At 37.4% G+C, this 21,780-nt stretch overlaps 3 protein-coding genes and 1 long non-coding RNA gene across 4 annotated transcripts; 2 read left to right on the forward strand and 2 right to left on the reverse strand.

Moving 5' to 3' along the window:
• Window positions 1–1,042: 1,042 nt before the first annotated feature.
• Window positions 1,043–2,469, reverse strand: LOC117936011. Its single transcript, XR_004654872.1, has 2 exons — window positions 1,986–2,469; window positions 1,043–1,356 (listed from the first exon to the last, which is right to left on the reverse strand). It is a non-coding gene; the product is annotated as an uncharacterized LOC117936011 (long non-coding RNA).
• Window positions 2,470–2,696: 227 nt separating this feature from the next.
• LOC117936010 lies at window positions 2,697–4,377 on the forward strand. Its single transcript, XM_034858713.1, has 3 exons — window positions 2,697–3,536; window positions 3,675–3,742; window positions 4,194–4,377. The coding sequence occupies exons 1-3, from the start codon at window positions 3,060–3,062 to the stop codon at window positions 4,294–4,296; spliced, it is 648 nt and encodes a 215-aa protein (XP_034714604.1). The 5' UTR covers window positions 2,697–3,059; the 3' UTR covers window positions 4,297–4,377.
• A 924-nt stretch (window positions 4,378–5,301) lies between these two features.
• LOC117936009 (kelch domain-containing protein 1-like) lies at window positions 5,302–11,677 on the reverse strand. The gene is given in 15 exon segments (XM_034858712.1): window positions 5,302–5,696; window positions 6,163–6,215; window positions 6,374–6,458; window positions 6,547–6,619; window positions 6,706–6,815; window positions 6,934–6,992; window positions 7,126–7,206; window positions 7,362–7,445; window positions 8,209–8,296; window positions 9,235–9,347; window positions 9,592–9,709; window positions 9,952–10,022; window positions 11,113–11,229; window positions 11,578–11,637; window positions 11,639–11,677. Coding segments are annotated over 15 exon segments (1,290 nt in total). The 3' UTR covers window positions 5,302–5,557.
• Window positions 11,678–14,598: 2,921 nt separating this feature from the next.
• On the forward strand, window positions 14,599–20,805 carry pole2 (polymerase (DNA directed), epsilon 2). Its single transcript, XM_034859087.1, has 19 exons — window positions 14,599–14,722; window positions 16,018–16,118; window positions 16,253–16,328; window positions 16,441–16,518; window positions 16,680–16,773; window positions 16,889–16,963; window positions 17,061–17,144; window positions 17,235–17,291; window positions 17,481–17,529; window positions 17,869–17,941; window positions 18,128–18,300; window positions 18,401–18,490; window positions 18,610–18,664; window positions 19,165–19,224; window positions 19,310–19,387; window positions 19,729–19,837; window positions 20,082–20,258; window positions 20,424–20,491; window positions 20,616–20,805. Exons 1-19 carry the CDS (start codon window positions 14,652–14,654, stop codon window positions 20,632–20,634), a joined length of 1,587 nt encoding a protein of 528 aa, XP_034714978.1. The 5' UTR covers window positions 14,599–14,651; the 3' UTR covers window positions 20,635–20,805.
• The last annotated feature ends 975 nt before the right edge of the window (window positions 20,806–21,780 follow it).

Below are 21,780 nucleotides of genomic sequence, written 5' to 3' on the forward strand. Positions count from 1 at the left end.
GAGCCTTCCTCACATGTTAAACCTAGAAAGTAATGTCCTTGCAGATGCAGTGCGAGCCACCATTGTCCTTTTCAAGGGCCCTTCAGTCTCTTTACTGGCAAGAGTCAGCAGGGGAGAGGCTGTGTGGTTTGCTTTTCTTGAATGCTGGCTCCATCTGCTGGTTTTAACCTCAACCTTCTTTTCACCATGTGCTACTCAGCCAGCATGAACTAAATCATGAAATCAGAACATAGGTTGATGCCTCATCTCTTACAGTTCTTAATGACAATTATACCGGGTATGTCATTATAAATGTGTTGACTGAGAGTAAAAGGTTTGTAGCGAGCACAGAAACCTCCGGCAAACCTCCAGAGGTCATAAGTTCATCTCTGTGACGTACTTTCAACGTCAACACAACTGCAAGCGCCTTCATTTACGTTTAGTAATGGAGCAGATTAAGAAGGATAGCTCAAAGTTAAACAGGGCTGCCCCCAGTTCTTTAACTACAGTTGAACTCCTCCTAGCTGCATTGACTGTTGCCCTGACAACCTTATGTCACCGTGTCTGAGTTTCAATATCCCTCTGTCTCAGCTTTGCTCATCTGTTCAGCTAATTACGTCTATGCAGTGGCTCGATGGACGAAAGAAGATTTAGTCTTCATCTGAGGAAATGTCTCATGTACAGTATATTGTGTAAATACAAAATTGTACATGACGTCTGCAATGAGAGGGAAGTATTGGCAATTTTTAAAGGAATTGAAAGATCTTCAGAGTTTCACATTTTAAGGTTTGGGTCTGAGTAGAGGCTAATAAATAATTCTTTACTAGTAAAAAGAAAGTTAGTAATACAGGATAAAGTGTTTTTATGTGAGTGTGTAATTCTTCGTGACACTGTCATGTTGACGTTTGTGTACCTGACAGGGTAAGAGGTTTTACTGGAATGCCAATCAGCAGGCAGCTGGCTTGTTAAATACTCTCCAGAGATGTAGTTTTGCCAGACATATGGCAGAAATGTGTATTTGACTCAAACAAATAGTTTTCTTTCAACAATAGTTTTTCTGCTGTTGGGAGGGAACAAAGGACATTTTTATTCATAACAGTTACAAAAGCAGCAAAAACATTGTCCCAAAATCATTTCAATTCGCATAGTTTTGGAGGATTTAATGTACAAATACATACAGAATCCAGAACAAGAATGTTCCACGGTCTATCAAGTGGTATGGGAGGAGGAATATTCTTGAATCTGGGACAAGTCAGAGAAGCCACAGTTATGCAGCGAGCTGGGCTGTGGCCTCTGCCTTGCAGCAGATCCTCCCCCTCGTCTGGAAGCTGTTGAGTTCTCTACCAGATGTGGCCGCCTGATTCTTTTAATGATACACTGTTGCAGACAGAGTGTAACAAAAATTGGGGTATAAACACTACAAAAACAAAACTCCATGAGAAGCAGGGATGAAAAGGAAGCTTGTTTGTGTACTTTTACTTTGGGGTACAGTCTAAAATTAGGACTTCTACTTTAACTTAAGTGGATTTTCTTGGACTTTTGGAGAGGCAAGGACAACAGTAAACATTCATGTTATTATTTCACAATCAGGAGCATGTCCCAGTTTTGCTCTAAAGCTCTTTTTCCTATAAGCCAATCTATGAGAAAACATTTTAATAAAGAAATGAATATCTTTGGACATCATTAAAATGGAGAGATTGGTTAGAGATAGGTATTCAAATTGAAATGGTTATAATCAGGATAACACACTGGGCCTTTCATGAAAAATCACTGATATTAAAATTAAAGAGTCTTCAAAAGAGCTACTTTTACATGTTTTCAGTGTAAGCATCCTGTTTCAGTAGTATTTAAGTAAAGGTCAGCGTAGATCTTTTCCCCGCATTTTCTCCAAAAAAATACAAAATTAAAGCAGAAATTTCCTAATTTCTAATGAGACATCTGGGACTTGCAGGCTGATTTGCTTCCCCCCTCTCACATTCACAGTTTGAAAAATGACAGTTGCTTACACAGCAGGTGTCTTTGACTTGGTCATCCTCCAGGGAGAACAGGTTGCACAGCTGTCTGGCACACACATATGTGCACACACAAGCAAGAGAAGAGCGAGAGAAAGAGGCACTTAATGAAAGATAGCAAACAACTCCTTTTACTCGGGTGAACTCTGGGTTCCTGTTGGACAGCTCTGGCAGGGATATGCTCCCGCTGTGACTTTTGTATGTTCAAGTGGATCAAACAAAAGCTTATTGAGGAATCTCTGGGAAGCCCAAGCTGTTGGAAAGGAATGCCCCCTCTTGTCTTGTGGCTCAGTGCTTTAGTCTTAATCAGTCACCGGAGGGGCTGGTGAATTTGGGGGCCTACTGGACCGGCTGGCAGACAGCAACTCACTCCTGACTTCACTGGCCTCAATAAAATCTATTAGCTGAACACAGAGGGGCAAAAGGCTGGTCATTGTTGCTTATGTGATACAGATAAATCAAGCTATTTAGCCCCTGTTGATGTCTAAATCCTTATGTAATCTCTTTCTCAGACCAGACAATGGCCGAATATTGAAATGCTGTTCTTTTTTTAATTTTTTTGTTATTAAATTTGTTTTTAAAGTCTATTATAAATAATAAGAAATAAAGAGGCAGAGGTTCTCAAGTTGAAGTGGAAATTGTTTTTGTCCAGTAGAGTTAATGGAAACATAAAGGGTGTGTTTACCGCAATGAAAAGGCGGAGTTTTCTCATTGGGGTCCTGAGCCGAACTGGTGTTATGTAACTGATACACTGCTTCTCATCCTGATGTGCAGTTACAAAAAGTTTACAGGCGACGGGTCTGCGAACATGGAGATCAACTCAGCAGTGCGTCTGCAGATCGCTAGCGGAACATTTTAAAGAAAATTGGCCCCTAGAGCTGTTTTTTAGCCAACTAACTGTCTTACAGCCGTAAACGTAATTGAAAACTGACCTTAAACTGACCTTAAACAGACTGCCAAGGATCATTGCTAGTTAATGTTCAACTCTGGAAGCTCTTGGTGTGCCTGAAAAGGAATTTGGAAATGAGACTGTGCATTTAGATTTTGAAAGCCGCCAGACGGACAGACATGGGCAGCGGGACAAGCCGAGGGAAGAAAGTTGCACCTGCGTGTGTCAGCGAAGTGAACGTGACCAAAACAACTGGCGGTGTCACTTCACCCGAACAGGACAGCCGTCCATTAAAGCCTCTTAAAATCCATGCAATTTTGCGCAACACGCGCAACCGTGCGCAACTGGACTGCCACAGCGAGGGGCACGACTCTGACTTTTCTCGGGACGACGATGACATTGATGGAGAGATGGACACAGTTCTTTCGGATTACGAGGAGCGAGGGCGAGTTTCCCTGAAGACAAACCCTCCCAAGAAGACGATCGTCAGATCCAAAACATATGGACTGTGCTATTTTAGTCAAGAGGATGAGGACTTCAGCTCAGCTCCCCTGTCCCGAGGCGAGGAGCCACGTGGCTCACACGGTGGCTCAAGAGATGTAAACAAGATGAGCAGTGATGCTTTCACACACAATAAAAAACAGAGTCAGCACAGTGTAAGAACTTTTTTTTTTTTTCAATTTGATCAGTATTATTGGATGATTTCTCTGATTGTTTCTGAATAGCAATTAGTCTGCAGAATTGTTCAGTGCTAAGATGGACACATCCCTTCTCTCCTCCTTGGTTTATTTCAGTCCTCCTCTCAGGGCTTTTTGACAAGAGGGGCTTTGTTGGAAGCTGCTCCCACATCAGAAAAACAATCGTAAGTAGGCAGCTCTCATAAATAATGGATTTCCGAATAAAGTGGAGTAAAAGCCGAGCATGGTCATATCAAATTAACCTTGAAGGGATCGAACTACCTACCCATTATTCTCAGGGCAGATCAGATTAGTCAGACAGACATGAACATGTGTCTGTTGTTCCAGCTTCGTTTGAGTAGAGTGTGAAAACCGGAATCACAACTAAGAAAAACATTTCCATAACATGCCTTAAGCTTAACCAAGCAGACTATATTTCACACCCATGGTCCTTGATGGCTCCTTAGAGCTTCATATGAATTTAAAAATTCATCAGTTGATTGTTTGATGTTGTGGGTTGATTTATTCCAAAAATGAATACATCTAGTGCGAATTAACATCAAAATATAACGTATCACTTATGTTTCTTGATTTCTTTATTACCATATTGCTGACATGTTTCTCCACTCTCCCCAGGACTTTTGGAAGCTGCCAAAGCTCCTCTCTCACCATGCCAGTCACCATGTATGATGGATCAGAAGAAGAGCTGATGGACACTATTGAGAAAGAGTTTAGTTGACCCCCAGTTGAAAGTGCTGCAGCAAAGCTGTTGTCCTTCTCAGCTGTCCTCATGGCACACAGCAGTTTGCAGAGGACTTTTTTTTTTGAAGAAAGGGAAGCAGGGTTTCTTGTGACAATTTCCTGTCCCTAAGGAAGGCTACTTTCAATGTATTTAACCAGGATTTGCAGGATTCATTTAACATGGTTTGTGTTCAACTTAAACTGCTTCACTCCAGGCCTATGCATCTATAAGTCTTATTTAACTACATGAATCTGTGTAATCACAGATTTATAACACCAACATGAACGGATACCAGGAGGCTACCCTCGCTCAACGCTGCTGGGCTCCCGCAGAGCACATGCCTACTTTAGTTACCTATTATGTTCTTTACTTTACTCGTCTGTTAATAGGTAAAGGAGAGAGCAATCATATTTCTCTGGTTGCTAAACTGAAATCTAGCAGTAAAGGCACATTCTTGTGGCCGTGCTATATGCATAAAATAACATTTTCCACCAGCAGTTTTGTATGTGCAACCCAGTGTACATGTGGGATCTAGTTTTTCTTGAGTGGTAACCCTGCAAAGGTATGAGTTCAGAATGTTTATTCAAGGTTTCCTTCCTGACCACATTTCCTGCACTTTTCCACCCTTATGAAGAAGGAATGTGTGTCAGCAGAGATTTTTAGTCGGGCGAAGTTTGACCCTGCTGCGTTTCAGCCACGTTCAAACCTAAAGGCCTGCTGCCACTTAGGGGTGGAACACAGTAGTTGTGTGCATGAACACATACTTGAACACAGACGTGAATGCTGGACGGTATGTTTCAACAGACTGCATTCGTCACGATAGGTGAATTTCAACCAGAAATGTAGAAGAAGAGTTTTGCAATTTTGTTTTATATTGCAAATAAAAAAAAAGATTATTGCTTTACCATTGATCATGTGTGAAGTGTCTGGGAGAATCGATATGCGTGTGTTGACTTAGTTACTTAAAATACTTTACTAGTCTAATGATCCACACCAGGCAAAAACTGTTTGATGGGCCAATTAATCATCACAGAACAGTTTGTAAGTGTGTTTTAATAAGCAAACTGTACTAAACAAAATTTCCATCTCTAAAACAATAAAATATAACACCTTAAATTATTTAGCAAAATATATTTAAAAAATAAAAACCCTACCGCACAGTGTGAATAAGCTGTTCACACTGAAGGGACTAAAGTATGTAATTAAGAAAATGTATAATAATGCATTGTTTTTGGCAATTAAGACATTCTTTGAACTACTATTTTTGCTTCTTTGAAGGCCTGTAGAAAGACATCCTCCTCTGTACTGCCGTTAGTAGTTTGGGAGGCAGGAGAGAAAGCTGATCTCTTAGCATCTCATAGTTTCTCACATTCTCTGCAATGTAATCCTCACAAATCCTGTTAGAAGAAAAAAACGGTCATTTTTCATCTATTTTGGGAAAAACATTGCATAGACAAAGTAAATATAACCCTTGAACAGGAGATGATACATCGCAAGAGGTTTGTCCCGATGTAATACATTTGATTTATACCATGACTTACAAAGAAATTGACCTTTTTAACAGTAGATATTTTTCACTTGAAATAACAGGAGAAGCCCCAGTGAAACAATATAATAATAACATTAATGATGGCTTTAACCAGAGCGCACATTATCAGAGCTCTGGAAACCAACACAGCTACATTTGTAGCCATTGTTAATTAATGTTATTCATTTCAACTGTTTTTTTTTTAAACTATGTTGGACAAAACAAAATGTTTGTTGTGTACAGCTCTATTTTAGCTATACAATAATGTGAATTATTTCCGGGATTGTATATATCTAATATGTTTTTGAGATTTATTAAATATAACAGTTTTTTACCTGAATAGAGAATATGGCTGTGTTTGGAAAACAAGTGCATCGTTGCAGTGACCCTGGAAAAAAAATATACAAGGTGTGTAAAGGTACATTGGGCCTGGGTTAATGTGAATTCAGCAGTTAGTATCAGTTTGTTGTGATGAAATCAGGCCTGTTAAATTAGAATAATTTCACATCTCTTTTTCAGCTTCTGAAGTGTATCTATCATACTCACGGTGTCAACAAGGAGGATGTAGTCACAACTTCCACCAAACACAATCACATCAGATTCTTTGCCTGGACATGCTGTGTGCCACAACCTAAGAAATGAGAAATTATGCTATTTAAAATGTATCCACAATTTAAAGTAACAATCTGTTAAGTTTGCAAATATTCATTCATCGCTACCTAGGTTTATTCTTAAAGGGATGCTCGACTTCTCTCCATTTCTTTGTGTCAACATCAAGCAACCACCCATCACCTGATTGAGATAAATATGTGAGAACTGACCAAAATGACCAAAAGAACAAGGAGAATAAAAGTGAAGATGTGGGTACATTTTCTTACTCATTGGTTTGCAGTCTACACTGAGACCTCCAAACAGGAACAGGGTGCCGTCGGATACAGCAGTGAGAGTATGCCATGATCTGCCCACAGGAGTGGTGGACACTGGGATTCTGTAAAACATATTTTGCACTATGCTGTCAAAGACAAACTTGACAACAGATTAGACCTCTTTAAATATCAATCACAATGTTGAAATAGAAGATATTTTGGCACACTTCCCATACGTACATTTCTGACCACGTCCATGATTGAAAGTCTAGGCAGTGAATGTCACTCGTCCTGGTTTCCTGCATTTAAAAAAAAAGAGTGGCACAAGTTACTAAAGGCCAACTTTGTTTTGTGTATCTGATTTGTGTATCTGTGCTTTTAACTTCTTGTTGCCTACTTATGAATATATGAGAAGAACTGTAGAGCTCCCACCATGACTCTGCCTCCACAAATGTATCCTCTACATCCCATTGTGGCACTGGCGTGTGCGGCCCTGGGGGCTGGAGCACGGCCCTGAACACAACAACTGTAACTGTAAAATCCTCTGAGAATTTTGAAATTATCTTAACAGATTTCCAAAACTGTGAAACTTCCCTTGTCTCTCAAATCACTAATAAGAATCTTTGCATTGCATTCAGTGTATAAAAGCATGAATCACACTGACTCACATTGGTTTGTGGTTCACTCCAACTGGCTTGCATGGGGTCAAATATGTGAACCTCATTGTTCCATCCCCAGAGGACATCCTCCACCTGAAAAAAACATTTTAAAATACAATGATTCCCATTTTCATGGACGATTTAACGATATTCATGTTCAGTAACAGGGATTTAGCAACTGTGTCACCAGATGCAATTTCTCACTTTCCAGCCTGACACATTTTAGAACAAAATCTCATTGAAATGCAGAAAAAAATTTGACTTGGTACACTCTGCCAGAGAATTGAGTTTGCATGCAGCTAAGTCTGGAAACCTGCACGTGTAATTCCCCTGCTTCAGTTCTCAATTTTGCTGGAACCAATCACAAACTGGCTTGTCTACCTGGCGCGCTATTTTTAACAAAAATGACGAAAGACAAGTGACCATGCAGTTTCTTATTTACATACAAAATAGCGCCCACCAAACGTCACCGAAGAGCAGCAACCCGTTAATGCTGTTGTTGCCTCTACGTTACCCGGATCGTTGGTCTGATTTTTTGAAGGATTATCCAATTGCGTACAGAGTCATTTGAACTATGCCCGTTGGTCACGCCTCTTGTGCAGAGAAAATACAGAGCAGACTCCCCAGACCAACGCTCAATGTCAAATCTATTGAGCTTGGCTTGGTCCGGTGATGGCCAGAATAGGAAAAAACTACAAGAACTCTAAATCACTGAATATGTGTCACTGATTTGTTTTGGAAATTAATCAATACCTATGCTGCCCACTACTATCCATAGAATAACAAACCATGGATGTAGCTGTAGCAAACATCTATGAACACCAATGACAGATTTATAGTCAATAAAAAACATTACCCATGATCCTTCATCCACAATGAAGCTTCTGTTTCTGCTATCGACATTAGTCAGCAGTTTGTGGCCATATCCTCCAAAGTAGATGATCCTGGAGAACATTAAATAAAGATTACAATAACTATCATACAAGTGCCGACAAAATACCATTTGGATGTTTAGTCATTACAGCAACAATGATTGAATAACAAAGCAAAAAATGTCAGTAAGGATATCACATATGTAAGCTCATGGCTTTTAATTTACTGAGACAAAGAAAGGGGGAATGGAGTATATAACATCAGCGTACAAACACAGTTGGGTACAGGTGCAGGACAAAACAGCGACAAAGGACAAGGAGAAGCAGTCCGCACACGTTTTTTTTTTTTTTGACCTGCAAACTCTTGAAATTGTCAGTGTGCAGACAGCCTCACATGGAAACAATCACTATGCAGATGAAAAAGAAAAAACAGAGAAAGGATGCGGAAGCCAAATTTATTTAACACTTGTGTTGTCTTCCCATCAACCCTCAACTTTTGGTGCTTTTTCCGACGTTTTTGCTGGGGGGGGGGGTTCTACACTTTTTTCAAATCCATAGCCTAAGTTTTACAACATTATACAAAAACAATTTCTCGTTTTTTTTCAGCACTTTTTATCTTTTTTTTGTCATTTATTCCAAAGTTTTGGTCACTTAAAATGCCATAAAATTCCATAAAATAACCAAAATTCAGTGAAAGTAATCATTAAGTTTACCTGAAGAACATTGTATGGCATCCATGTTATTTTTAAGCCCTTTAGTTGAAAGAAAGCCAAGTTCCTGATATTAAAAGTAAAAAAACTGTCAAATTGGACCTGAGGACAACACAAGGATTAACACACAACTACCCATTCCAATTAAGTCAGTGTCCAACTCTCCAAACCTGGGTTTTGTCCTGTAATAATGGAGCAGTAGTTTATAAAGTTACTACCACAATTTGCCCAGCAATGCATTATTCAGTCATACAGTCCTGGAAATAGAAGTCAGTAAAAAATACATTTTATTGTGCTTACTTTCCATTGTAAACCCAGCAGGACAGTTTGTCTCGAGGTGAGGGAGCAGAACCGGTCTCATGTATGATCTTCCTCCACGTGTATTTACCGTCTGTCAGGTTCACACAGTAGATCTGTTTTGAAGTCAAACACTGATCACTTCTTCATGTCGACGTTGCTCAGTCTACGCTGTGACCTTTGGGTGTGTTCACACTGATTTGTGTCAGCGTCTCGCACCCTACAGGATATTTTACACATACTTTGGTGTTCATAGTTATTATTTAACCACAAAAAAATCTAATAAAAAGCATGTAGTTTATGCAGAGTAAACCATAATTAAGGTGTCATGCTGTGTGGAGCGTCAGTTATCAGCCTCACCTGATTGGTTTGCCCATTGTCATTACAACCTCCAAATATGTACAAGTGTCCATTCAGAGAGCAGCCGCAGGTCCCAGACATAGAGGGCGGGACTTCCCCTGACATGTGAAACACTTCCCTTCAAAAACAGAGCGTAGACAATCACATTCACTTATTTATTGACACTTTTTCACATTGCCGAAGCAGAAATCTTCTGAGTGCTTGTCATTCTTAACATAAGACAAATGTGACATGACTGGGCTGTGTCAAAATTAGTAGGGAAATCCTCAAAGAAAGCTGTCAAAACAAAGTCATTTGTCATTTTCCTTTTATTTGTTTTTACCACAAACAGGCACATTTGGAATTTTTTAATATTCTTACCATACACCTCGTTCTAAGTCATACACCCAGATTTCATCATTGGGAAGGAACACTTCATTGTCAGCAATTGACTGTAGAGAATACAACATGTCTATTGTTATTATTTGTTTTAATTATGTGTAGTAGCAATACGTAAGTCTGTCATAACTACAGAAATATAGCCTGTCAACACAAAAGAAAATAATTATGACCAATGCAAAAGCATTTTAACTAAAATTCTGAAAGTGCTCTTAGTCTAAACCACATCAGCATGCTAACTGATGGACTGCTCAGTTTTGTTTATTTACTTATAGGTAGCCTGTATCTTTTGTACTGTGTATATATGTGTATTGCATAAACATGGTGGAGGAAGTAGTCAGATATTTAACTTAAGTAAAAGTAGTAACACCACCTCGTAAAAAATAGTAAAACATTTAGCCCTCCTGTTGTCCTTGGGTCAAATTTGACCCCTTTAAAAAATGTCAATCTGAAATATAGTTTTTTTTAATCAGATTACCACAAAAAATGGATTGGATTCCATACAATGCTCTTTGAAAATACAATTGATCACTTTGATCCCTGACTAATCTCATCTGTAAGTTCCTCTGACCTTGTTAGTCAAAACAATTGATAATTTACACTTTTTGAACTCAAATATTAGGTACAATTCTATATAAATGAGGGTTATTGACCATGAATTCCCAAAACTAGTGTGAAACTAGAGGGTTAAAATGTTAGAGTAAAAGTACAGAAGTATTATCTGCATTGTACATTACGTATCAAAAGTAAAAGTACTTGTTGTGCACAATGACCTGGGCCATTTTATTATAATTATTCCATTACAGAATTATTATTGATTTATTATCAATAATGCAACAACAAGCAGCATCTTGTAGTGTTATCTGTAACCATGGATCCTATTTCACAAGGTGATCATATGCTTGCAGTAACATTTTAATCAGAAAAAAAGATAAGAGCTATTAAATTTAGTCGAGTCAAGATGGCATTATTTTAAACTGAAACGTTAGTGTAGAGAAGTACTTCAAGATAACTTTAGCCAGTAAACTTGAGTAAATGTACTTATTCCCCCCACATATATATCGCAGAAATGGGCCTTATGCAAGCTGGTTAAACAGCACGTAACACAGCTGTTTCGGTAATGTGTCAGTTTGTTTTTCTCACCATGTAGCCTCCCCACACATACAGCAGGGTTTCCTCCACCACGGCCGTGTGTCCGCTCCTCTCCCGGGCCACCAGCTCCGAGCAGTGCCTCTCAAAAGCGGAATCCATGACTGGCTGCTTCTAATAAAAAAAATAGAGTGAAATAAGTTGCCTTTGAGCCTACAATTATTACAAAAATCTAAAGTCGTCTAAATTCTTAGCTGCAGTTTTAATGGTAAGGAACATACAACAATAGAGACACAATTGTGTCAGCTCTATGTTGGGTGTTATGCTGTTATAACAGCCGACAAGCTTTCCTGATGTTCTAATCGGTTTAAACATGAACATGACTGAAGTATGGTACATTCCGTACAAAATTGGAAGCCATCTGGCGAGGTTAAGGTTAGCAGATAAAACCACTAACAAACGCTGTCCACAATGCAGGAATATTTTGAAATTTTTTTTCCACAAAAACAATAAACCTACTTGCGTGCTGTAGTACGCTTTTAGATGGGGTATTATAGTTGTTTTCTCATGTTGTGAACGGAAGCCAAAACACAGAAGAAGCGATCGTCGTCCCACTCATAGACAGTTAAAGAAAGGTTCCACTGCGTCAGCTATTGTCAGCTGTCAAAACGGCTTAAAAAAACGACTTCCTGGTTTTGCTTGTCAAAATAAAAGCTTTCTGCCAGAGGCCGCGATTTCAGTAGCAATGTGGATAAAGGGCTCTGCTGTGAAGTTACACAGAGCTTTAGTCAAAGAAGGTGTGCCTTTTCTCGAGATTGGTGTTCAAATCCTACCCGTACCAGTATGTCCCATGACATAATTGTTTATCTGCAGATGGGATTCTATTTTTAGAAGAAAATGTTAAAATGGCAAAAGAAAATCGCAAAAGTCAATGTGAAATAACACTGTTTGTTCAGAGTTCCCCCAATACATACATACACGTTTAAACAAACCAGCAACCAAGTAGCAGTTTAAAAAAACAAAAAACCTTATTGTGAATCCTCAATTCTAAAACAAAGTATGTATAGCAGTGTAGTAGTAGTATAACAATGTATTTGTCAATGTAATTCTTTTTAAAATATAACCTCTTTAAATACTCAAGATAATACACTTACATTTTTATGTAGTTAACTAAACCCAAAACATCATGTAGCCTACATGGGAAGTAAACAGGCAAACTGCAGAGTGCATCGTTGTGTCATGGATTAGACAGTTTATTAATAACCCCGCATCCTCATGGAACTTTATCCCAACTCTAACTATGTTTTTTTTCTAAAGTCAAAATTGATGTGCAAGTAGGCTACAAGATTAGTAAAATTCCAGTCGAATTGTCTAAATTTCACAAGCAAATGTTTTTGGCGTGGTCTCTCATATTTAACTTCTCACCTCACACATGCTACATTTGGAATAACAAGAACATTCTCTATAAAAAACAATCTCTTATTTTAAACTGGTTAAAATCAGCTAAATCCTTCCTTAAAAGACACAAACAGGATACTGAGTCTGCGCAATACAAAACTGCTCGTTTTGTAATAGCGCAGATGAAAACGTGTCACATCTTGATGTCCGTCAGACAGCCCAGCTAACACTCTTTGGTTCCCAGAACGTTCGTTTTTGGCTGCGGAACGTTCCATGGAGGTTCGTTTAATTGGATCGTGGTTAATTGGAAGGTTTTCCTAACGTTCTGGGAACGTTTTTTTTTTTTTGTTTTTTGGTTAAAGCGAAAGTTCTCGGAACTTTCCCCTAACGTTCTCTAAAAGTTACAACCTTTAGAGAACGTTAGGCGAACGTTCTGAGAACGTCGCAACCTTTGGCGAACGTTACGGGAACGTTGTCTGTAACCAGAACATTAAGAAAACTTTTAGATTAACATACGACCAAACCTAACCATCAGGGAACGTTCCCCTCACTTTCTTTTTTTAAGATACCCCTAACCTTTACAAAAAACTAACAACCATACCATTTGTGTATATGTATGTACTGTATATACACACACGTACATACATACAGTAGCTATAAAAGTTATATTAGTAGGAATGACTTAACTGGCAAACTTGATGACATTTCAAAACTTTAATATTCAATTCATAGGCCTAAAATTTTGGTCAGAGTTTCTAAAATTCATTCATAAAGTATGAATCCCAGCTTTTTCATTTTGCTTTTTAAGGAGGTTTTCTTTGGTTTGTTTGACTTTAAGGCTGAATTGCTTCATTATAAATCTTGTATTTCTATATGCTGGATACGACGTCCATAGGAACAAATTGGTTCTAAACCTTTTTTTCTGGTGTTATGACTGAGTTCAGAAATTATATTGATTCAATTAAGTAGGCTATTCAAAAAATACCAAGGCCGTAAGAACTCTGGGTCTATGAGTCGTCTGTGACTTCAAAGCTTTATTAATGTTAATAAGGTTTTATTTCTTTTTCTTTTTTTCTCTGCTTCCAGCTTGTCCACCTAAGCCTATTGAGACTGTGACTGTACCTCTGTATGCTGTGTATTTGATGTAATGAATGTCAATTGTTGTGTATGTTGTATTGTACTTGACTGTAATGATCAGTTTAAATTAAAAAAAAAGAAAACTACGTTGTGTCATCGTTTCCCATACTTTTTTTTTGATTTTTTTTTAAATGCCATCTTTATTGCATAAGATACAAAACAGAACACCAACTACACACAAAAGTAAAAAATACAAACATAACAGACATAGTAATACAATACAGTTTGTCAGGGGAAGCTTAAAGGTCATTAGAGAGATAGGGAGGACCATATGCTGACAGTTTTAGCTGCCTTTTTGTTATGGGAGCCCAAAATCAGATTTATATAATGCACAACATAATGGAAAAAGTTTTTTTTAGAACTGAATTTACATTTGTGAATTTGAAATTTGGCCAAAAGGATTAATACATTTATAATAAAAAACATCTTTTCTTTACTTTGAGTTCTATAAAAACAAAATACAACATTCTCCCATAATAGGGCAAAGTCTTTATAGATACGGTCAATGATAAATCTGCTGAGGTTTCGCCAAAATCTTCTGGAGTATGAACAATACCTGAAAAGGTTTAAAACAGTTTCTGGGTGATCTTCACAGCAAGAACAGTTTGCATAGATGTCTCTTTATCGTTTCCCATACCTTGGTCAGAACAACCAGAATGACAACTTCCGGTCTTATCAAAATAAAATCCCCCATCAGATGCCAAATAATAATAATAATAATAATAATAATAATAATAAGAATAATAATAATAATAATAATAATAAGAATAATAATAACGAAGGGAGGGGGAGAATGTGGTCAAATACCTGTTTTTCTAATGATAAAACGGTAATAATATATACAAATACAGCACAAAACACAAAGGTAAATATCATACAGATTGACATGAGAGTTGATAAGGTTTACATTCAAGTTATTTAAGATTTAAGAAAATATGTTATACGTTTTCTGGGGGTCTGTGACGAGTGCGTGATTCTTCAGCGGAAGTGATGCAGGATGCGGAAGTTGACATTTATTTGGTATTTAGCGCCAAATCTTGACTCGGACTGTAACAGCCATGGATGTTGCTCGCAAAATAAAGACAAAAGTGTCCGCTGGATTCAAAATGCGGGGACTTATACTACGACCGTATGTATTTCAGTAATAGTTAACGTTGTTATAACGTTTTTTGAAATGTAAGGTATTGCCGTTTGTGCAGCAGGAGAGCTAACAGTAATGTCACGTCAAAGGCAGCGATGGTCTGGACGCGCTACAGGAAATAGTAACATGGTGCAGGCTGTTTTTGTTGAGTTTTCATGTTTTCTTAATTGTTTGGTAGTCCGCTAAAGCCTGGAGGTAACTTGTGATACTTTTAATCACTCAACATTACACTTGAACTGACCATTTAAGTAACCTTAACGTACGTCTAGCTATATTTAAACTGCTTTTACACTCTTAGTTGAAGAGGAATTACCGCAGGCATTTAAAGCCAGCACTTTAACTTTAACTACATCATCAGCTGGTGGCAGGGATCATACACATTCTTTCAGATTGCATTTTCAGTTTGCTACAAAACATATCTCGCTGTAATGCAGTCAATTTCATGTTGTTTAATACTTTGCCTAATAACCTCGGTGAATATGGAGAAGTTTATATTTTCTAGCAAAAAAATATAAAAAATAACCACAAAATCTGTCCACTCTCTAGAATGCACAGATGCTGACTTACCATCAAGTATTTCATTTTCTATATACTTCAGATCACGCCTAATACCCTTGGTGAATTTGGAGATATTTCTAGTTAGTTTCAGGCAAAAGGAATAGACAGGGATACACATGCTTGCCTTACAATCCAGTATTTTATTATGTGTTCTTCAGCTCATGCCTAATCACTAGTGATGGCCAAATGAAGCTTCGTGAACCAGTGTCTATATTTTCTGAGCCCACAAGATTGGCACTGTCTGTTCAACAAAGGGTTGAGAATACACTGAATTGCGATGCCTCAAGCCTTTCTCTTAAACCAAGAGCGCTATCTAGTGGGCTCAGAAATAAAGACACTGGTTCACAAAGCCATCACTACTACGTGTGTGTGTGTGCATGCGTGTGTGTGAGTGAAAGTGCTTACTCTTGAATTGTGTAAGTTAGAGCCCTGATCAACCTTACTGCATTCATTAAATAGGCTACACTTTAACTGACATTTCAACTCTTGTCATGCTCATACTTAAGGGGACACTTCAAATCCTGATGTGCTCCAGCTTTAATGTAAATTGTTTTATAATATATGACAAGCAAACAATTTGCATTTAAAAACATTTTAGGCTTTTAATATCATTTTTAAAGCCACATTTTCTTGAGGAAAATGTCTTTCTTTTTCTAGTTCCCTATCAGTAGTCATAGGGAAGAAACAATAACAACATATGCATGTTTCCTTGTATTGTGCTCCAGTGACGCCAGCAGATACCTTGTGGAGACCCTGGAGTCTGTCAATGCTTCTGAACTGGATGATATTATTGAAAAGGTCCTGGATGCAGTCGAAAAGCAACCATGTAAGTACGTTCCTATGTGTCTTTAGATCACTGTGTGTTTAGTGCACAATCTGTTGAATGTCTTACTTACTGTGTTAATGTGTGTTCCTGAAGCGTGCGTGCAGGTTGTGACCACAGTTTGTGTTTTCTAACAGTGTCCTCTAGTATGATAGAGCTGTCTGTGGTGGAGTCTGCTGTTCAGGATTGCACTCAGTCTTGTGATGAAACCATGTAAGTGTTTTTTTACTATGGATTTGATTGATCATGATGCACCAATTTCACTAAAAACTACATTTTGCGAGGTTGTATAGCTTTAGCTTAAAGTTGTTTACATGTCTTCCAGAGATAATGTTTTCAACATCATTGGAGCTTTTGATGTTCCCAGATACATTTACAGTGTGGAGCGGAAGAAATTTGTACCGTGAGTAAAGGGACAGTTTCATTCTTGTTTGTCTTAGTATAAGCCCATACTTATTTCAAATAGAAATGCTACATTTTTGCTGCTGGTGTTAGACCAAGTGTTAACACTTACATGTACTTCAGACAAAGTTTTAAAAGTTTTTCATTTTGTTTTTTATTCAGCATTAGTATGACAAGCCATTCAGCACCCAGTCTGTGTGGTTTGGCCAAAGACAAAGCTGAACTGTTTAGGGAGCGCTACACCATCTTACAACAGGTGAGTGAGCACAGTTCCAAATGTACAGACTAGTGAACTTACCCACTCTCTTTACTGCTATGCCTATTATGTGTATCTTGTATCATGTTGTATTTATACAGACATATATTTGTAGCGTATACATCGACACCAGCTCTTCACCCCACCTGCAATAGGTGCTGCTGTTGAAGAGGGTCAAAACAAATTTCAGGTAAGGCATCTTAAAACATGAATTTAAATTAAACATATCTTACTGTTTTGCATTTGGCTAACAGATTTTTAGTTTGTTTGTGATTTGTCTTTTCTAGCTCAAGACAATTGAAGCACTGCTTGGTAGCACATCTAAACTGGGAGAGGTGATTGTACTAGGGATGGTTACCCAAATGAAAGAGGTGAGTTCATGATGAAGAGTTCTTTCCTGTCTATTTTTCAGTAAAATGCATATTTTCATCTTGTTTCTGAAACATTTCTTATTTTTTAAGGGTGCATTTTTCTTGGAGGACCCAAGTGGAACAGTACAGCTCAACATGTCCAAAGCAATATCCTTTCATATATTTGTTGGAGCAGCTTAAAAACAAATGTGTGTGTGTGTGTGTGTGTGTGTGTGTATATATATATATATATATATATATATATATATATATATATATATATATATATATATATTTTTTTTTTTTTTACAATCGTGTTGCTTTTAAAGTCGAAGTATTCCTTAACTACATTCTCACCAGTTTCACAATGGCCTTTACACAGAGTCCTGCTTTGTACTGGCAGAGGGTAAGCTGACACCTACTACTACAACTGCAGGAAAGCAAATTTAAAAAAGATGAAATTTTCCTTTCTCCTTTATTTTTACAGGCAAGTCATTAAGTACACGTTCTTATTATCAATGGTGACCTGACAAGCAAAAAAAAAAGCGACTTAGCAGAAGGGAAGGATGGCTAGGAGATAAAATACATTACACATGCATACAGTTTAAAATGATATAAAATACAATTTGATGTAACAACTAAAATTGAACAAGACAGCAGTTGACAAGTAAAACGAGAAGCGCACAGGTACATCGGTGAACAAGAAATAATTTATATATTTATAAAAGTATTTTTATTTATAAAGGTTGGTATGAGGACTCGGTTTTCCATGTCAATGGGTTCGGGTTTCCACCAACAGAGCCATCATCAGGCACAAGGTCAGTGTTGCGTTTCCGAATTCAATATTATAAATTAATTTAAAAATGATGTATTTCAGCATGAAGCTTAGCGTTAGGTTATCTTTTACAGAATACTGAACTCTTGTAGAAACTGTTTAGTTAATAAAGGACACAGCTTCATGTAAAAGAACAGCGAGTCACTGAATGTCCTTGCTTTATTGCCAGGGCATACTACGGCAATCTGAACTTCTTTGGTGGTCCATCCACTACTTCGGTGAAGGCTTCAGCCAAGCTGAAGCAGCTGGAGGAGGAGAATGAAGACGCCATGTTTGTCATTGTTTCTGATGTGTGGCTGGACAGCGTTGAAGTCATGGAAAAGCTCAACATCATGTTCTCAGGTCTGGTATTGCACCATAGTTTTAGACTTAGACAGGTCAAGGTCAGGTGCACTTCATGAGACACCAATCCCATTTAGCTTCACTTTGTTTTCTTCTACAGGCTATGCTACGATGCCCCCCACCTGTTTCATTTTGTGTGGTAACTTCTCTTCTGCCCCATATGGAAAAACCCAGATCAAGTCACTCAAAGGTGAGACTTTTGGGCCCTCATCACTCATAACATGCTGTCGTTTTTGAGATAAGATGAGATGTGTAATAAAGGGATAAATGGACAGCATTTCAAAATCTAACACATTTTTCTCTTTTCAGAGTCATTGAAAGCTCTTGCTGATGCTATATGTGCATACCCCAGCATTCACAACAGGTAGGATCATATTGCGTTGTTACACCAGTGTGCTCTGGTTTATTGTCAAAGCTTCCCTGTGGAGTTTTGGACATTGAGTAGTGCTTTGGAGCTGTTTTTCTATGAGTGGGTTTATCTCGCGCATGCGTGTGTACGTACATGCACATGGGTGTCCCGATACACATTACTGTCCATTACTGTTTCCCACTTGCTACTGATCTACGTGTGGCGGTAAAATGCCAAGATATGCTGCTATGCACCAAAAAACTGCAAGCTAGTTAACATGGATGTAAATAATTCTGGATTTAAATGTAAACTTAATAAATCAGCTATTCAAATATTTTATGAGGAAGGAAATGCAATTAAATGTGTTTGTTGAAGCTCAATAATACACACATTGCATTTGGTGAGTAACAATGAACGGTATCACAAGTTTTGTTTATTTATAAGAAAACTCCACAGGGCACCATCATTTAAGTTTCAATATTGTTGACATAAATGTCTTCACTCTTATCCTGCAGTTGTCGCTTTGTGTTTGTTCCTGGCCCTGAAGACCCTGGTCCAGGCACCATCTTGCCACGGTAAACATTAAGAGCCACCTGTTTTTTTGACATAATTATGCAAGTTTTGTTCGGTGACCAATGTGAATAAACATGTTTTTCTTAGGCCTCCTTTGGCAGATCACATCACGGAGGAGTTCCAACAGAGGGTGCCATTTTCAGTGTTCACCACTAACCCATGCAGGTAAAACATATAGGGCTTTTTCTTTATTAATGTCAAAATATTTGTTATGGTTCGGTTGTAAACAAGAATGATTTGTAAGCCCAAACAGGGCACAAATTCAACTCTTGATGTTTTATTCAAATAGATAAATAAGAACATTACATGAAACCAGGAGTGGGGTCAAAAATAGAGCAACAAACAACATTCCCTGACACTTAGTCTTTTTCTATAATCAGATGTCCTAACACTGTGCAAATAAAAGAAATACTAGCTTATAGCATGAATTTCCCTGAGCAACAAACACGATATAACATAGAACTTCTGTTCTGGAAACTAAAGGTGAACTGCTTTGTTTTCCTCAGAATCCAATACTGCAGCCAGGAGATTGTTGTCATCAGGGAAGACCTGGTCAACAAGATGTGCAGGAACTGTGTTCGGTTGCCCAGTAACAATCTTGACATACCAAACCATGTGAGTTGCAGCTTCTCTGAACAAACCTCTCATTTAACAGTTGTGTTGTCAAAGGTTTTACTTGCCTTTGTACATAGTATTTCAAGTTTGTCATCCTTCCTAAGTGCTTCTTAAGCAATGTGTTGATGCTGCAAAGATGTTGGTAAACTACATAGTTTGGTCTCATTTCTAACAAAACACAGTGTGAAATGTCCTTTTAAGTTTTAAATTAATTACCTTGTCATTTTCATCCTTCTCTCCGCAGTTTGTTAAGACTATCCTATCCCAGGGTCACTTGACTCCACTGCCTCTGTATGTCAGTCCTGTATTCTGGGCGTACGACTACTCCATGCGTGTTTACCCAGTCCCTGATGTCATCGTTTTTGCAGACAAATACGACCCATTCAGCATCAAAAACACAGACTGCCTCTGTGTCAACCCGGTAAGATACAGAAACCACAGTGCGGGAACTTCAAATTATCTGTTGGCAAAAATGATAACAATGTTGTTGTTTATTAGGTTGCTGTATATCATGGCCTTCTCTCAATATGGACTCATGTTGTATTTGTCACTCACGTACTGTGTGTATACATATATATTTCTACAGGGTTCATTCCCAAGAAGTGGCTTCACATTCAAAGTGTACTACCCATCCAGCAGAACTGTTGAGGACAGGTAGGATGTGTGTTCTGGGGGGGGGTTTCACTTGTTTCTCCCAATCATTCACTACTACAGATAACTTTATTTTCAACCATCACTAATGTTCATACTAATCGGTTTTGTCCTTGTGTGTTCACAGCAAACTTCAAGGATTGTAAAGGAAATTATGGATTTAGAAATTGATCTGTTTCAATGGTTTTGTATATTGCTTGTGTATGATATTGTAAGTCTAAAATGGATTTGGAATCAAATCGCTGTAATGTTTTTATTTTGTATGTATCGTATATATATGTTCGGTCATGAATAATAAAGGTTTTATTCTTGGTACTAAACATTCTGACATATTTATGTATGCACAATAATCAGAACTACTTCTTATAGTCTTAAAAACTGTATTCTACCATGCATGTCTTCACAGTTAGTTTTGGAATTAAATTTTGCTCATCATAGAGTGCCAAATTAGGATTTTTATTTTTCATATTTGCAAGAAATATGCGTAGATTTATTTAAACTGTTAATGAAAAGTGCAAATTAAAGACTTTTACATTGAAAATATACTGTGTGGTTGTTTTATATGATAAGTGACAACCTAGGAGGTGTTAAAAACCACCAGGTAGAAAATAAAAATAGGTATTTAACCACCTCAGCTGAGCTGATGGTGTACTGCCTTAATATAATACATCCATGTGTACTCCGCTCACAAATGCCTACCTTTTTGTTCATACTGTATTGAAAAAAATATATAAAAATACACATTTCAGACACATACTCAAAAAAATGATCCAGAGAAACAATATGACTTTAAATGATTAAAAGTAGTGTTACTAACAAAAACAGTTTGTAAACAAGTATCTAGAGGCATATGAATAAACAACATAAAATTAAAAACATAATACATCCTTTTTATAAAATTTCATTGTACAGTATAACTGTTTTGTTACTTTTTTAAGGTCTAAGTTTTAGAGACTTAATATATTACTTGAATTCTTACAAAAAAGGTATGAAATTGGAGTCCCATTTGTTTATCATTTATGTAAGTAAAATTTACCAGATAAAACTAACAAGTTAATAAATTCACTGTAAAATTTCTCATGTTCAAAATAAAAAAAAAATGTTACTTTCAATTTTGACATAATTGGACTGACACAATATTTAATGCATAATTTGAATCCAAAAAGTAATTGAATGGACAGAAAAGTAAATAAGTGTATTATAAATTCTGGTTCATCATTGCAAACCTACATTTGTTTTCAATATATAAGAATTTAGAGAGATTTGTAGGACATACTATATATATACAGGTA

This window comes from Etheostoma cragini, chromosome 20 (genome assembly GCF_013103735.1).
Source record: "Etheostoma cragini isolate CJK2018 chromosome 20, CSU_Ecrag_1.0, whole genome shotgun sequence".
In the NCBI taxonomy this organism is placed as follows: Eukaryota; Metazoa; Chordata; class Actinopteri; order Perciformes; family Percidae; genus Etheostoma; species Etheostoma cragini.

Excerpts from the sequence above, each read along its gene's own strand:
- LOC117936010 (XM_034858713.1), top strand. The coding sequence starts at position 3,060 with ATGGGCAGCGGGACAAGCCGAGGGAAGAAAGTTGCACCTGCGTGTGTC. Across the intron at positions 3,537-3,674 it reads AAAAACAGAGTCAGCACAGT|TCCTCCTCTCAGGGCTTTTT; the intron begins GTAAGAACTTTT and ends GGTTTATTTCAG. Across the intron at positions 3,743-4,193 it reads CCCACATCAGAAAAACAATC|GACTTTTGGAAGCTGCCAAA; the intron begins GTAAGTAGGCAG and ends CACTCTCCCCAG.
- pole2 (XM_034859087.1), top strand. The coding sequence starts at position 14,652 with ATGGATGTTGCTCGCAAAATAAAGACAAAAGTGTCCGCTGGATTCAAA. Across the intron at positions 16,964-17,060 it reads AGGGTCAAAACAAATTTCAG|CTCAAGACAATTGAAGCACT; the intron begins GTAAGGCATCTT and ends TGTCTTTTCTAG. Across the intron at positions 20,259-20,423 it reads ACTGCCTCTGTGTCAACCCG|GGTTCATTCCCAAGAAGTGG; the intron begins GTAAGATACAGA and ends ATATTTCTACAG.